The 15,658-nt window shown below is 40.6% G+C and overlaps 1 protein-coding gene across 1 annotated transcript in view; it reads left to right on the forward strand.

The window, feature by feature from the left end:
* Window positions 1-4,229: 4,229 nt before the first annotated feature.
* DOP1A (DOP1 leucine zipper like protein A) overlaps window positions 4,230-15,658 on the forward strand; it is a 68,129-nt gene continuing 56,700 nt past the window's right edge. Inside the window, exons 1-2 of the mRNA XM_063389551.1 lie at window positions 4,230-4,305; window positions 15,236-15,427. Coding sequence (XP_063245621.1) covers window positions 15,290-15,427 — 138 coding nt within the window. The 5' untranslated portion in view covers window positions 4,230-4,305; window positions 15,236-15,289. The remainder of the gene's footprint in view (window positions 4,306-15,235; window positions 15,428-15,658) is intronic.

Genomic DNA, 15,658 nt, shown 5'->3' on the forward strand with positions numbered 1-15,658 from the left:
GAAACTGATCGCAGCACTCGAGGTGCGGCCTCACCATTGCAGAGTACAGGGGGCAATCACTGCCCTGCTCCTGCTGGTCACACTATTGCTGACACAGCCCAGGATGCCACTGGCGTCCTTTGCCACCTGGGCCGCCCCCCCGCACCCTTCTCCGCCGAACAGCTCTCATTGCACTCCTGCCCAGGCCCGTAGCCCTGCATAGGCTTGCTGCCATCCAAGTGCAGGATCCAGCAGCAGGGCTCCGGCGGTGCCCTGGGAGCCGTGGCGGGAGAGTGTCCCCGGGTCTGCTGGCGGCGGTCAGGCCTGGGGGCCCGGGGATGAGTCCCATCGGGTCCCGAGCCCCGGGGTCAAGGTGTGCACAACGCGCTGGTCTCACAGGGTTTTCTGATGCCCAGTCTCTTCTATGTCAACACCGGGCTGTGATCTCCTGCCTTCCTGCCACACCACCGCCGGCTCCCTTTTCTCGGGCACCTCCCCACAGGCACTGTGGGCTGTGCCTGGGGGTATGTGCTCAGGATTCGTGGCCACACAGCGTTGATAATGATAATAGAATTGCTACTTTAGCTATTACTGAACGGTGTTTGCACACTGTCAAGGCCTCCTCAGTAATTCACCCTGCACCACCCAGCTAGTAGGCTGGAGGTGGAGAACAGTCTGGGGCAAGGGGGGAGGTCGTACAGCTTGGCAGTAAAAACTCGGGGCGTAGTCTTTCCAAAGTGACCATTGCTCAGAGACTGACTGAACATCAGTAGTCGTGTTGTGGGAGGTGGTGAGTCTGTATGTTTGAGGTGGGTTTGTTTCGGTTTTGTTCCTCTTCCCTCATCTCCTAAAACATCATTGTTTCAACCCACTGTTTTTCTTGCTTCTGCACTTCTGATTCTACCTGTGAGCTAACAGCGGGCTGGGGTCACCCCATCATGACTGCAGAGTTCAGACTGAACAGAGGTGTCTGCTGAAACGGGGGCAGGCTCCCCAGCACTGGGGACTGTGTCCCATGGCAGGTCATGCACCACTGCTCACCCCCTGCCTTGTGAAAGAAACCCTCTCCACCCTTTCTTGCAGCTTTACAAGTCTGCCTGAATTCCTCCCAATCCACGTGCATCCAGCTCTTGAATGCTGTCACATTGTACTCATAGCAATCAGCTGCTGCTCCGGGGTGAGGTTTTCTAGTGCCTCTCATGAGATCTTTCATAAAAGAGACTGTAAGTCTACCCTGACACACCTGGTGACTTTCCCTTACCTTATGAACAGTCATCACTGCACACTTTATCCAGGATGCTGCCCTCACAGTACGTAAGAAGTTGATGTCCAATATTCAAGGACACCAAGGAAAGAAACTTTCACTTCATAGAAGAGGAGTCTTTCACAATGTTAAAAATGTTTACTTTTTTCAAAGTCACAAGACCTTCTGTGGTTGCAGAGAGTTGTTTTAAAACATGACCTACATATCTTCAAATAGGCAAATTTGCTCATGTTACTTTTTTAGCAATTTATTATCAAAGACATGATTATATTGAAGTATTCTTAGTCCTTGGAGTTATCAAAATCAAGCAGAACAGTCCCAAAGAAGAGATGAAGCAAGGTTAGATTTTGGGGGAAAAATACAGCAGACAATGGTCAAGAGTTTCAACTGAGCTATTTTGTTGTTTTTTACAAAGCATTCATTAATTGAAGTATTCTAAGATGGAGCTATACCATCCACTATGCTGTTCTGAGTGTGGTGGTTTGGGGTTCTGTTGTTGTTTCCTTTTTTTTTTTTTTTTTTTGAAGGAAGAAAAAGAATTAATCCACATGGTGGGTTTCATTTCCAATTAATTCACAAACGAATGTACAAATTGTTGGCTAAATTGTTGTGGACAAGTAGGTCATATGTCAAACATAAACCCCGTATAATTATAAGAGAATTGACTCCTAGTATTAGCAAAAGGGTCTTTGATGTTACAAAGGCTTACCCAGAGCTAGGAAGTTATGAATAACCTTAAGTGTTTGCAGAGTATGAGCCTCACTTATTCAAAGCTGTCTATTATAGGTTTCTCACTTTTTCTGCTGTGAAATAATTACAGAGAAAGGAAGGTAAATTTCCTACAGAGCAAGTACACCTAACATCAGTGCTGCACCCAGCCCAGTATTTTGACTCCAACATCAGTAGAACAAGGTACTAATAAGGAAGAGTTCTGTAATGTGATTGCTGCCAGGTACTTCCCCTATGGGTACATCCCTACCCAATCCCTTCAGTGGCCACTTATGGATGTGTTTTTCATCAATATGAATAATGTATCCTTCAACCTACAGATAATGTCCAAGTCCCCAGCCCCTGGTGCCAATATGATCTAGAAGTTTTCTGCTTTGTAGAAAAGAATTCTCTGTGCCTCCTCATTCTCATACTGTGGGGTTTGGTTAACAACAACTTTGCTGCCTTTCATGATTTTGTGGAATTTAATCAATCCTCTCCCCTGCCTTCTCTCTCTGCATCGAAGGGAAGCAGTCATTATTGCTCTTGCTGTAATATAGCAGCAAGACATCGCTCCACAGTGCCTTTCCCAACTTCTGTACATCCCCCTTGAGCTGTGAAGACAAGGATTGATACCATAATCAATCTGAAGCTGCACCAGCCTTTTTCACAGCAGCCAAACAACCACCTCTGTCTTGTTCTCAATATTCTTTTTTGATTGCCACTGCACATAAAGTTGATGAAACAATTTGAAAGAAGTGTTTGGAGCTCTGAGCTTTAACTGCCACTACTAAATTCTGCACAAGGAAAGCTTAGAAATCCAACCACTCTGCAATGCAGCAGCCTGTGAAAGCACATGGTCAGTTATTGACAGTCACTTCCCCTCTGTCAAGTTCACCACTGTTAAATAGCTCCAAAAGCATGACCAGCCTAGTTAACAATTACACCTCAAAGGCATTTATAAGTATCTTCAAAGAAAAAAATAATTTTAAGTACACCATTTTAATTAAAAATACATGACATGTGGAGTCATAGTTGATGCTTCAGAAAACCAGTCAAAATTGTCAGCTTTTCAGAAAGTAACTATTTTTCATGTACCAATTCCTGGTATAGTTTAATGAGAAAAGGAATTGCATTTACTCTTTATTATCCCAAGTCTGGAGAATAAAATTAGGCTTCATTAAATATTGGCCAGCCACGTAAGTCACTGAGTAGATTTATAAATATTATGGTATTTTCCCCTGGCAATATTTTAGAAATACTTGTCCTCAGACAAAGCCTAAAACATTAATCATGTAAGCTGAACACACATTTTTTTCTTTTTTTCTGCAGTTACTCAAGTATTTTATAACCATGAGCTCTGATTGCTGTTATGAAGCCTGTTTAAATTTGAGAACTGTAATGATGACTTCAAAATCAACAGATTACAATCTAAGAGCTGCACCCCTCATACTGTAGAACTGGTAAGTTGAAAAATCGCTCTTGCAATGCAGTAAAAAACTCCTTCCAATACCGTCCATGTGGGCACCCATACACTTTTTTGCGTAGTAGGGATTCAAACATACAAATCACAAGAAATTTTTAAAAATTCCCAAAACAGCTACTGCTAATGTAAAGATAATATCACATCATAGCATCACAGACCAGTTTGGGTTGGAAGGGATCAGGTGGGGGTTTGCCTCTGCTTGGCAGGCAACCAGAGAGAGGACAAGAGGACATAGTCATAAGCTGTGCCAGGGGAGGTGCAGGCTGGACATTCAGAGGCAATTCTTCCCAGAAAGGATGGTTAGACATTGGAATGGGCTGCCCATGGAGGTGGTGGAGTCACAGTTCCTGGAGGTGTTTAAAGAAAGTCTGGACATGGCACTTAGTTCCATGGTGTGGTTAACATGGTAGCATTTGATCATAGGTTGGACTCGATGATCTCAGAGATCTTATCAACCTAATTGATTCTGTGATCTTGGAGATCATCTCCTTCCAACCCCCACTTCTATGAGCAGGGACACCTTCCACTAGAACAGATTGCTCAGAGCCCCATCCAGTCTGGCCTCGAACACTTCCAGGGATGGGGCATCCACAGCTTGTGGCAACCTGTTGCAGTATAATTTTCTAAAGCACCACCCACCTTCCATTTTCCCTGCGCTGTATGTGGCCAACTCAGTCGATACCAGCAAGATAAACAAACGCACTCGCGCAGAGCCCGCTGCGCGCCCGCGCACTGCGCCCGCGGCCCGCCAGGGGGCGCTGCGCGGCGCGGGCGGGCGGGGCGGGCGCGGCGCGGGGCACGCCGGGAGCTGTCAGGGCGGCGCGGGGGTGCCGGTGGCGGTCGGGCTCTTCCGGCTCGGGTCGCTCAGGTAACGCCGCTCCCTCCGCCCCTTCCTCGGGACCCTGGTGCGGGCACGCAGCGCGGCCCGGCGGCTGCTGCTCCTGCTCCCCTCCCTTCGCCCCCGTCGCCGCGCCGGTGCTCGGGAGGGTCCGCCCCTGGAGCCGAGCTGGCCCTCTCCTCTGCTTTGCTCTGCCCTACCCTCCGGCACCGTCGGGGCGGACGACAGCCGGGCCGTGCTGGGCTCTGTGCGAGGGGCAGATGCTGAGGAGGCCGGGGAGGGCTGTTATAGCCTGTTAATTAGGCTGCATCAATTAACCTGTGGCACCTGTCCACCCCTCTCCTCCGCAGCTGGGTGAGTTTTGGGGCGCAGAGCCTCACCCGCAGCCCGGCAGCGGCCGGCGGGGCCTGGCTTCGCCCTCCGTGGGGGATCTTCCCCAGAGAGCTCTTCCCGCCTGCCTGGGAATGAGCTTGGCGTTGGGCTGCCAGGGTCGTCCTGCGTTGACCTTGAGCGTCCAGGGGGCTGCGGGCCTCTTTTAGGTGAGATTCCCGGTTGCTGGAGTTACTGCGTGTGGTGTTTGGAAGGATACACGGGACATGCGGCTGTCACTGGGTTGTGTGGTGCAGGGTTAAATTACATCTGTTGATGCAGAGATGGCTTTAAATCTTGTGATGCCAGTTTGAAAAGCATAAATGTATGACAGCTTCTGGTGTTAAATGTTTTTCAGAAATAATATTTGTATACCTGTGACAATAACCAGAGAAGGCTGAACAATTTCTCTTTTTAAGTGACCTAAAATATGTCAGGTATGAGGTGCAGGTTTTAAAGAGCTTATTCTGGGTGACTCAACCGTTGTTTTTGTTGCTGATTGCAAGAACCCTTTCACTCCTGGATCTTCTTTCAGTATGCAGTGATAGTGAAAGTGTTATGGTTCTCAGGTTAACTGCAGAATGTTATTGATACCTGAATTCTGGCTGTAGGAGTGTGAAGAGTTGGGAAGACTGTATCTAAAGAGTAACAGGCTTGATGCTGGTAGGTAATAAGGGGCCACATTATAAGGTTGAAGAGCCTAGTTTTTTCATTTTGCTGCTAAGGCTTGTGTTAAATACTACTGCTAACAGATCTGTGTTAAATACTTAAGCAGGCCTGGCTATCAAATTTGCTCTCTTTGTTTGTGTTAGGTTTTTTTTTAGTGTTGGTACCTTTTAAAAACAGAAGACAGTAGACCTTTTGCTAATAGTGTGATACCTAAATAGTGTGATTATCCATAATGTACAGTAATTTTCTGGATAGCATGCATGAGCGTTGTGAGGGGGGATGTCAGTTTGGAAAGAGGCAGAATATTTATGGCATAATTTGTGGGTTTGTTTTCATTGACATGAGAATTGGCACTTCTGGAAACTAAGCAGCCTGTAAATGATATGGGGAGAGGCTGCATTTCCACTTCACTGAATGTCTTGCTTTCCCAACTTGTTGGTAGCACCTCTGACAGTAGATATTTAAACAACACTTTGCAAAGAAAAGGTATCTTATGTCTTCCATTACTGGAGGGGCTGTGCATTTGAGTGGATGGTTGTGTTTACAGTGTAGGCAGTGCTTTTCCTGTGTAAGATGATTGGCATGCTATGCAGACCATTAGAAATGCTCATGGCAGGCACTGCAAGCTGTGTGGAGAAGGTGGTGCTGTGGTTCAACCCCAGCCAGCAGCCAAGCCCCATTCCCCCACCTGTGGGACAAGGGAGAGAATGAGAAGGATAACGGGAGGAAAACTCATGGGTTGAGATAAGGACAGTTTAATAGGGAAAGCAGCAGACACACAAGCAAAGCAAAACAAGGAATGAATTCACCCCTTCCCACGGGAGGCGGGTGTTCAGCCATCTCCAGGAGAGCAGCGCCCCATCACACCTAGCAGTGGCTTGGGAAGAAAACAAACACCGTCACTACAAATGTTCCCCCATTCCTCCTTCTTGGTATGCTTAGCATGATGTCATGTTGTCTGGAACATCCCTTTGGCCAGCTTGGGTCACCTGTCCCAGCTCTGTCCCCTCTGAATGTCGCATGCACCTCCAGCCTGCTCACCAGCATGGCAATACAAAAAGTAGAGAAGGCCTTGGCACTGTGTAACCCTGTCCAGCAATAACAAAAATATCTCTGTATTATCAACCATGTTTAGCACAAATCTGAAACAGCCCCCTACCAGCCACGGTGAAGACAGCGGACTGTACTGCACTGGTGTGAGTGGGCTCAGCCTGTAATCTCTATCATTGTTTTCTGTTTGAATACAGGGAGGACACTTCCATGTGTTCATCACTGGTTTAGTTCCCTTGGCCACTGTTCCTGCTGACCCCCTTTAGTGTCTTCTTGCTTAGCCAGGAATGACTGCTTGTTTTGGGCTGGCTGAAAATGCTTATTGATATTCTTTTCTCTTTTTTTTCCTTTTCTTTTTCTTTTTTTTTTTTTTTTTTTCTGTCTTTGATGGAGCTGTATTATGTAAATCTCCAGTGTGTAGAAGAGAACTAAGAAGAGATATGAAGTATGTTGTTAAAAACCCTGTTTTGAAAATGATGGAGAAAAATAGGAGATAGACAAGAGACTACGCTAAATGATACCTGCTAAAGCATGAAATAGAAAAATGGAAGTAATTTTTCTGTATGCACATAAACTGTCTTCCAGATTAATAACCATGTTGCTCTGATTTGTAGCTGAAAAGAAGCTGAATGATAAATAGAAACAGTAAGTGATATGTTTCCCTCTGAGAGGCTGGGGAGAAGAAACACTGCAGGATCAACCATCTTCTCCCAATAACTGAAACAAGAAATGAAGACAAAGCACCAAGGAGAATCAGTAGTTTTACTAGTCAACACATTCCTATTTTTATCAGAAACTTGTAATTCAGTACAAGCATTAAAAAATAGAAGTCAGGGAATGGTGCTTTGCCAAACTTGGTTTTTCGTTTGCAGAAATCATGGGGAATTTAACCTTTTATTTATGTCTTTTCTGGCTTACTTTTGAGGATAAGGAGAGTGAACAAGTTTTGGTCCAGGCACCATTTTCAGAATAGTCAGAAAAGGATTCTACTTTACAAATTCTTTTGAAATCCACCTCTGGAACTGGGAAACCAGATGCATTGTGAAATACAACCACAGTCTAGATAATGCAGAGATATAGGCATGGCATATGACACTATTTCAGAATTAAAATCAGAATAAAGTTATAGAAATGAGTTGAAATTTAAAATTAATGAATTACTAATACCTTAGATCTCAGGACATAATGAAAAAGGAAGATGGACAAAGTCTTGCCCAAATTCATTGTATTCAGTTATCCAGGTAAGGTAAGGATAAGGATATGAGAGTTTCTGACATGCCTTTGTGAAAAGATCTATCAGGTTCGTTTGGAGACAGAATGTTAAACCCACCTGAAGGTACACATTAGAGCAATGGATATGGATAAATGAAAGGCTATTGTGAACAAATAATAACTGAATAAATTACCTGGCTACCACTTTTTTTTAATTAATTTGGTAGATTCTGTATTAAATTGTGTATCAGAATATTTGAAGAGAAATCTCAATGTGAAGGCACAGCGTTAGTTACCCTGGAAGCAAAGCTTTTCTCTTAGTACAGAGTACTGCAAGTGTAATGTAAGACAGTGAACCTCATCTAAGTCCTTTTTTGTGTGTGTGTGTGTACTAAGCTGAAAAGTAACCTGAAGTTGGCACACTCTCCTTTAAAACAAAGTGTAGTACAAATATAGCTGTAAATGAAGTGATTCTGGTTTGACTTGATTTCACTGTTATGTTTGCTATGGCTTTTTTGCCTTTGTTGATCTACTTATTTTAAATGTATTACATATTAATGTGACTTACTAATTTGATGAGAGTGAAAAATAGGCAAGAAAGAAAAAATCCCTCAAGCTAAGTCTCATCTCAATAAATGCTTGGAAAAGAAAAGCTAGCTAGTTAAAAAGGAATTCTTTTCAGAGATGGTGTAGGGACCATTTGAAGGCACGAGACTGAAACACACAAAAGTGAAAAATTACAGTTTATTTTAGGAGGCCTGTCCTGTTCCTGTGCTCAGGCAGCTGGAGAGAAGATACCTATTTGATGTTGTGTGCTTATCAAGCACTACTCAACAGGGAGGGCAGTGGTCCCAGGGCCCGGTGGGTGTGTGTGAGAGCTGGGCAGTTCTGCTATGGGCCTGGGAAAGCACAAAGCTCACGGTGCTCACAGGCATCTGCACTCCTGTTCTCCCTGTGCTAGGGCTTTTTCCTACCCACTGAACTTGTGGTTGCCATGGATGTGGTTATGTGGGGTAAATACCTTCTGTATTCTGTTTAGAGTAATCCAAACAGCCTTGTTTCTGATATTCAGTCTCAGGAGCTCTTTATGAAGGTGAAAACAGGCACTATGATGTTTCAGGTTTGGTTGTGAATAGCTGAAAAAGGCCTTACCAGCTCAGGCAGCAAGCCAACCTTTTTTTTTTAGCATGGCAACAGTTTCTTTTGGTCCAGGGAGCAGTAGTTGATACACTATATACGATGTTACATGTAGCTTCAGAGTAAAGATTTTATGTTTCTGTTTGGCTCAGCATTGTGAAAATTACTAGGGACTCCGGGAGATTAAGTCATATTTTAGTGGAAGGTGTCCCTGCCCATGGCAGAGGAGTTGGAGCTAGATGCACTTTAAGGTCCCTTTTAATTCAAAATATTCTGATTTAAAAAAAACTCCTTAAATATTTGGTATTGTTCAGATGTCAGCTGTGTGAATGAAATGATTCTTTTTAAAATGTCTTTAATCAAATTGTTTACCCTTCTTTGATGGATGCATTGCTGCCAAAATTTAAGTTGTTTGGAAAGATGTAACTCCGTGAGCTGAGATGAAATAAAATTTAAGGAGGCAACACTGAACACTTGTCAAATTGAGTGCATGGTAAATTCTAGGTGATTTTTGCTTTGTTTTTCTTTTTCTTCAAAAGTGTAATTGAATATGAGGGAAATAATGACCAGTTCTAGATTTAGACTGAAATATTAGTTGTTCAAATACAGTGGTCAACAAAGGAAAGAAGGGGACAGAAAAAAAGTACTTGAAAGTAAATGTTGGTGAATAACCACAATTTCAAGGAAGAATTTTCCCATTTTTCTCTATGTTGTGTTATTCTGACTTAAATTGCCATCTGTTTTTTAGTAAGACATGTTAGATGTTTAGCATAATTTAGAATAAGAAGCAAGGCTATCTGGAGCTTTGTTGATTTTTGGATGCAAAATGAACACTGATTAAGCTATAATTTATTACATAGATAATTCAGGAATCATTTGTTGTAAGAAAGGAAAAATGGGGAAATGTTATTTTAGTAAGAAGAAAAATATTTTAGTTAATGGTTGACCTGAGTTGTAAGAAAGATGCAAATCATTCTTTCATTTACTGAGTGACATAAGTTCAGATCTGTGAAATCTGAATATATGATTTGATCTCATGAAGAACGATACTTTAAAAGTAGAGACTCTAGTTTAAGATACTGGCATTCATGAAGTGCAAAAGTACTAAACTCTAGAAAAGATGATGTCTGTTATACTTTGCCAGAAACACTAAGATAGTCCTGAGCAGCATGCAGGCAGTAGTGCTCAAGGCCTGAAAGAATAGGAATCAGTAGTGTTCCGTTGGTGGGTCTGGAGTCAAAATTAAAATTTTAGTCCAGTTTATCAAGCTATTGCATAGTTCACCTGTTACGTATTGAGAAGCTGTAATAAAGTAGAGTTGAAGAGGGGTTAAAATGTCATCCTAAACTCAGTTTTTAAGAGGCTGTTGGAAGAGATATGTATTGGTCTATGAGAGTGAGAAGTCTTTGGTCACTTTCTTCTCCCCTCTGACAAACAGACATAAATTTGATAATTTTTAATTTCAGAAAAATTGTGGTCTAACGCATATTCATTTAGGGTTTGTTTATAGTTATAAATTTGTTTTCTTAAGTAGAAACTAGAGCAGTTGAATCTTTAGAAGGCTTGTTGTACGTTCCTTATGAATTTTTAAACTTGTTCCTCTTTATGAACTCCTGTCTGGTGCCAGCCACCCTTTAGAAGACCATACTACAGGAACAGCAGAAAGAACATTTTACATACCTGATGCACTTGCATCAGACTGTGCTCAGCGATAGACTTAGGTTTATTCCAGCCCTTTTTCTGTGAACAACATGCAAAAGAAGGAAATATGTACTCAGTTTCTTTTTACTGACAGTTTGGTTTTTTTATGTAATAATAAATAAACTTGTTTTGTAGCTTCATAAGTAAGGAGGGTGCAAATCCAGTTGGATACCTAAGCTAACCTCTGTAATACAAGCCATAGGTTTTATTGCATTTAGTTCTTTTTTGATATGAGAATCACTCCCAGGAAAACATCTCGTGTTGATTTAGAAGTTGCCAGTATGGGTAATGCACAGATTATTATACAGATTTTATTTAATTTTTTGTGAAAAAATTAAAAGCAGAGCTGTTTTTTTCCTGTGGAAAAATAGAATGTGCTCAGTCCACTTGTGAATATGACCGGGGAGAAAAGTGTACTGAGAAGTTTTTAATCACAGTATTAAATCTTACTCAGTGTTTTAGACTGTTGCAGGATACTAATGACATAATGGCTAGTTACAGTTAATAATACTGCCAGATGGGATTCTTTTATTTTGTTTGTTTGTGTAGTATGGGGGAGATTCTTGTTTCATTATTCTACTAAATAGCACTTGGCCAAAATAACAAGCTCAAATGGTTCCTACTCTTCAGAAGATGTTAGAGATTCCTGTTTGAAAATTTCTGAATAAGAGGACTCTGTGGAAATTCAATCTAGAAAGAGAGTAATAAGCTGTAATTGGAAAATCTTTATCTGTGGTTATAGAAGAGTGTATGTAATTTTTATTTTTGAATTTTATCTGAAGAGTCTGGTATGGGATTTGCAGGACTTATTTTGCTATTCATGTTGTTAAATGCTTCTGAGGGGAAGCAAAGCATAGTAAATTACCAAATGACAAGGCTTCTGTTTTCTGTGTATTCAAATCTGTGTTTGTATTGAGTCTATTTAAATACAAATGTTTTTCTGCAGTTGCTGGCTTAATACGTGGGCACTATACACAGCTTAAAAAGCAATATCACTACAGTGAAATTAGAATTTTTTGTCCTCTGCTTTTAATTGTCTACTAGTTCTTTTGCTGTGCATCCCATAGCCACCCTTGAAATTGTACACAAATTTAAAAATGCCTTGGAATATTGCATTGCAAAGCAGAAACCCTGAGGAATTCAAAGGAGCAAGCTTGTGAGCTCAGATTCTTACTGTACTTGGAACAAGTCTTGAGATTTCTTCAAATGACTTGATGTATGCAGATCTGTGCTCCACAATCAGCCACTGGACCTGTATCAGTATTTCAGTATTGCAGATTGGTGTGAAGCACACAAATAGAGCAATTATCTGATGCTTGAAAAATATGAGAGTGGAATAGTAGCAAATCAAATCTGAAGAGGAGTTTTGGGGTAAAATAGATAAGGGAGAGCTTTTGAATCAAGTCTTTCAACCTTGTGATTAAATCAAAACAGATTCTAGATAAAAGTTGCATTTCTGGAATTGATTTCATGAAGCTGGTCTTCTCTACCTTCCTTTGGCTTCAGTGAAAAACATTTAGAGCCTCTTAAACAGGTGAGTAGTTTGTGTTGAGGTGAGACAGAAGGCACTTAGGTACAAAAGCTTTGAAGAAGGAGCACTTGCTGTGGAAACACAGCTGAAGCAGCATTGTTTTGACATGAGTTGGAGGAAAACCAATGCAGCCTCATCAGTGAAGGGAGCTGAAGGCTGCTCTGGGAACATACTGTGCACAACCCCCACCACAAAAAGATTCACAGCTCCAGACACCTGCTTTCCTTGTCAGAGTCGTGTGCAAGGACTCCACAGGCATCCAGGTGTACCCAGAATTGTGTGGTATCTGTATTTTAATCCCTGCTAGATGGTCAAGTAGAAGGTAGTAGGCATCAGGACCTACTTCTGCAATCTCCTATGACGTAAATATAATTATATAAAATTATTTGAAAGTGTATAGTAAATTCTTCCTCCTTGATACTAAGTTTTCTGCTGGGGCAGAAAGCATATTTACTTTTTGACATTTATTTAAGAAGTCATGGCCATCTAACAGATCAGCGATTGCTTATGTCAGACCCATGAGAGTGGCTTAACCTTCAATCTGAGAAGCTTGCCTTATCTCATCTGGTATACAAAAAGGGAAAAAACCCTAAAGGATGGTGCTCTTCATATCTTGGTTTAAAAAGAGAAACAAGTAAAGAACATTCCAAGGAAAGTTGGCCCTCATGCCAAATGGTGGTTATGTAATGACAAGATAAATGCCTTATTCTGTGGGCTGTGTGATGGGCTAGCAGAACATCCTATTTTTCAAAAATTTTTTTTAATCTATCAAATTTTATTATTTATCTCATTTTTTTCAAAGTAGTAAACCATGGAAGACTAGTGTGATACTTATAAGGAAATGAACACTATCAAGCTTTACATTGTATTGAAATACCAGCTGTAAGATCAAATGTTTTTAAATCTACATTTTTATTATAGATGAAGAAAACAGGAAAGTATTGATAGGAATACATTATAGAAACATGAAAAGATTTAAAACTACATTGTAGAATATCTGCAGACTGAAAAAGAAAACCATAGTAAACAAGTTTATTTTTATGTATGAGAACTAATAAAAATGGGCATTCCTATATTTTTAATGATTGTAGAATAGAAGTAGTCCAAGGTTTATAAAAATAATACATAGCATTTACCTAGTATCCTCTTTGGGTGCCACACCTGTCTAAAACATGATTTGTCTAAAACTGGGATTTCATTGTGGGAAAAAGTATGCAAGAAATTATTTGCATAAATTCTTTTTTTAAGCTAGAAAAATGAGACCATAACTGTAGAGTAATAAGAAAACAGAGTATGTTTATTCTTCTCTGTGAGAAACGTCATAATGATTAAATTAGCACAGCCAGTGTGTGGTAGACTTGTCTAAAAGCATAGTTATTCAGTCAAAGGTGTTAATGCATTTTGCATTTAATTTTAAAATTAAGGGATTGTTCTGGCTAGTTTATAAGCTTGAAAGGAAGCAACCTTTCTTTTACCTTTGATAATCCTTTATGAGACTGCTCTCAGGTCTTTCAAGCACTTGAGTAAGACAGAGCCCTGTCTTCTACTCAGCCATAAGTGGTTGTGTTTATGCTTTAGCTGGATAAAAAGAATTCTGATGCATTCTTCACTCAAAAAGAAATATTTACTGTGTCAAGTTCTTTCTCAATCTATTGTGTCTGGAAAAACTGGAATCGTACTGCATTGATATGTTGGTTCTTTCTTCTTTTTTCAGTGTTAATACTTTGTTTCACTTTTGGAGATCAGACTTTGGTGATTTGGTGCGACTGTCTCTTTGAGAAATCTGTTGGCATTTTACAGGTTTTCCAGAACAAACCTGATCTTTTTTGGGACTTAAGTCAAAAATCGTTATTATAAAACAAAACCACATGGAAAGGTTTGTTTTTTGGTTGTTTTGTTTTGTGGTTTGTTTGTTTGTTTGATTTTGGTTTTGGTTTTGGTTTTCTGGGGGTTTTTTTTAATTAAAAGTGGTATCTAAGTGCTTTATGTCAGTGAGATATTGTGAAATCCATCCCAATCCATTTGACACTCAGAATGTGTTTTTTAAATAATGGTTTGCATTTCCGTTCTGTCTTGGAGACAGTCTGTCGTTTTTACTTGGCCATCAGAGTTAAGAGTGCAGAAACCTTGTAATTTTTGGCCTTTTTATTCACTCCTTCTGTCCAGCTCTTTTCATTTTTTCTGTCATTTTCTTGTTTTCTTCTGTTCTTGCAACTTTCCTTATCATACCTGGAAGACAGTCTGATGAATACTTCTTTATACCTGTTCTGTGGTTCGTTTGGTTTTTTCAGTCATGCTTCAGCCTGCACTTCTGCACATGGTTTCCTTCTCATTTCCCTTTAATCGAGACAGAAGAAAACAGCATCTGCTTAATGAGAAGTTTCTTCTGAAGCCAAGTACAAAAGAAATCCCAAAAGGTTTCCTCCAATAATACTCCCATTAAAAGGGGCACCAAATCTGCCTTTTTCACAGACGAGCTGCAATAGCATTTCTCACTGAGTTGTATTTGGTGGAGGAGAAAGTAGCCTTAAAAACTCATTTCTTTTAAAAGGTGATTGAACCTCTGTTATAAAACAAAGTAGTCTATGACCAATAAAAGTACAGGGTGGTGTTTCTGGAACTAGAATATCTTAATTGCTTGGTGTAGACTACCACACGATGAAAATATGTTGAGCAAATTGCAAAAGCCTATGATTACAGAACACTGTTAAACATGTATTTTTGTTGTGCCTGGATGACAATAATATAAAAACAAAGAGTTGCATCACTGGATTAGAGTAGCAAGTCTTGTAAAAGGAAGCGTTGATGCACAGAAGTCCTCTTGAATAGTGTGAAACTATTGTATGTATACTTCAGTTTTGTCTTCTCTTGGAAGTGATTCAGAAAGATCGGAAAGTCTTCTGTTTGCAGAAAGGCTGGTTTGTTGGAAGGTGGGGATTTCTGGTGATGGACCCAGAGGAAGTAAAAAAGAAAAGGAAAAATCACTTTGTTGCATTGTTTAGAACAAGCAGTGCTTTTTGGGAGAGACAATGCATTCATTTTCTGGGGATTTCTGTTTGGCTTGTGATGTGATTTTTTTATTATTTTTGGGGAGGTTTTAATAGGACTTGATGTTGGACACGTGTTTAATATTTGTTTGCAATATGTTAGCTTTTGTTTATGGTTTGTTGTAACCTGATTTCAGATTTTTTTTAATGTCTTCAAGGAAAAGGTAGTGCTTTTTATACATATTCTAAAAATATGTCATGGGAACAATGGTTTCAGGGCTTTTTTCTTTTATGTTTTGAATAGGTAATGCCTGTACATGAATTGCAAGCTGGTCTCTAGTGGGGACACTGTGGGAGGATGAACACGGAGGAGCTGGAGCTACTGACTGATTCCAAGTACAGAAACTATGTAGCAGCTGTTGACAAAGCACTGAAGAACTTTGAGTATTCCAGTGAATGGGCAGATTTAATATCAGCACTTGGGAAGCTGAACAAGGTACACCTGGGAAGTGCTCTTAAAAAGATTAAGGAATTGCAAAAGGTTCTGGTGTAACAGTATAGAAGTACGAGGTTCCAGCCATCTAATACTTTTGCAAATATTTCATCAGTATGAGCCTAATGTTGGGTGTGTGCAAGGAGCAAACAAATCAACCAAGCACCTTCCTAAGACCTAGAGCTGAACCCTTTGTAATTGTAAATAAAGGGAGAAGTTATTTAAATTTCTTGT

This window comes from Prinia subflava, chromosome 2 (assembly GCF_021018805.1).
Source record: "Prinia subflava isolate CZ2003 ecotype Zambia chromosome 2, Cam_Psub_1.2, whole genome shotgun sequence".
NCBI classification, from domain to species: domain Eukaryota; kingdom Metazoa; phylum Chordata; class Aves; order Passeriformes; family Cisticolidae; genus Prinia; species Prinia subflava.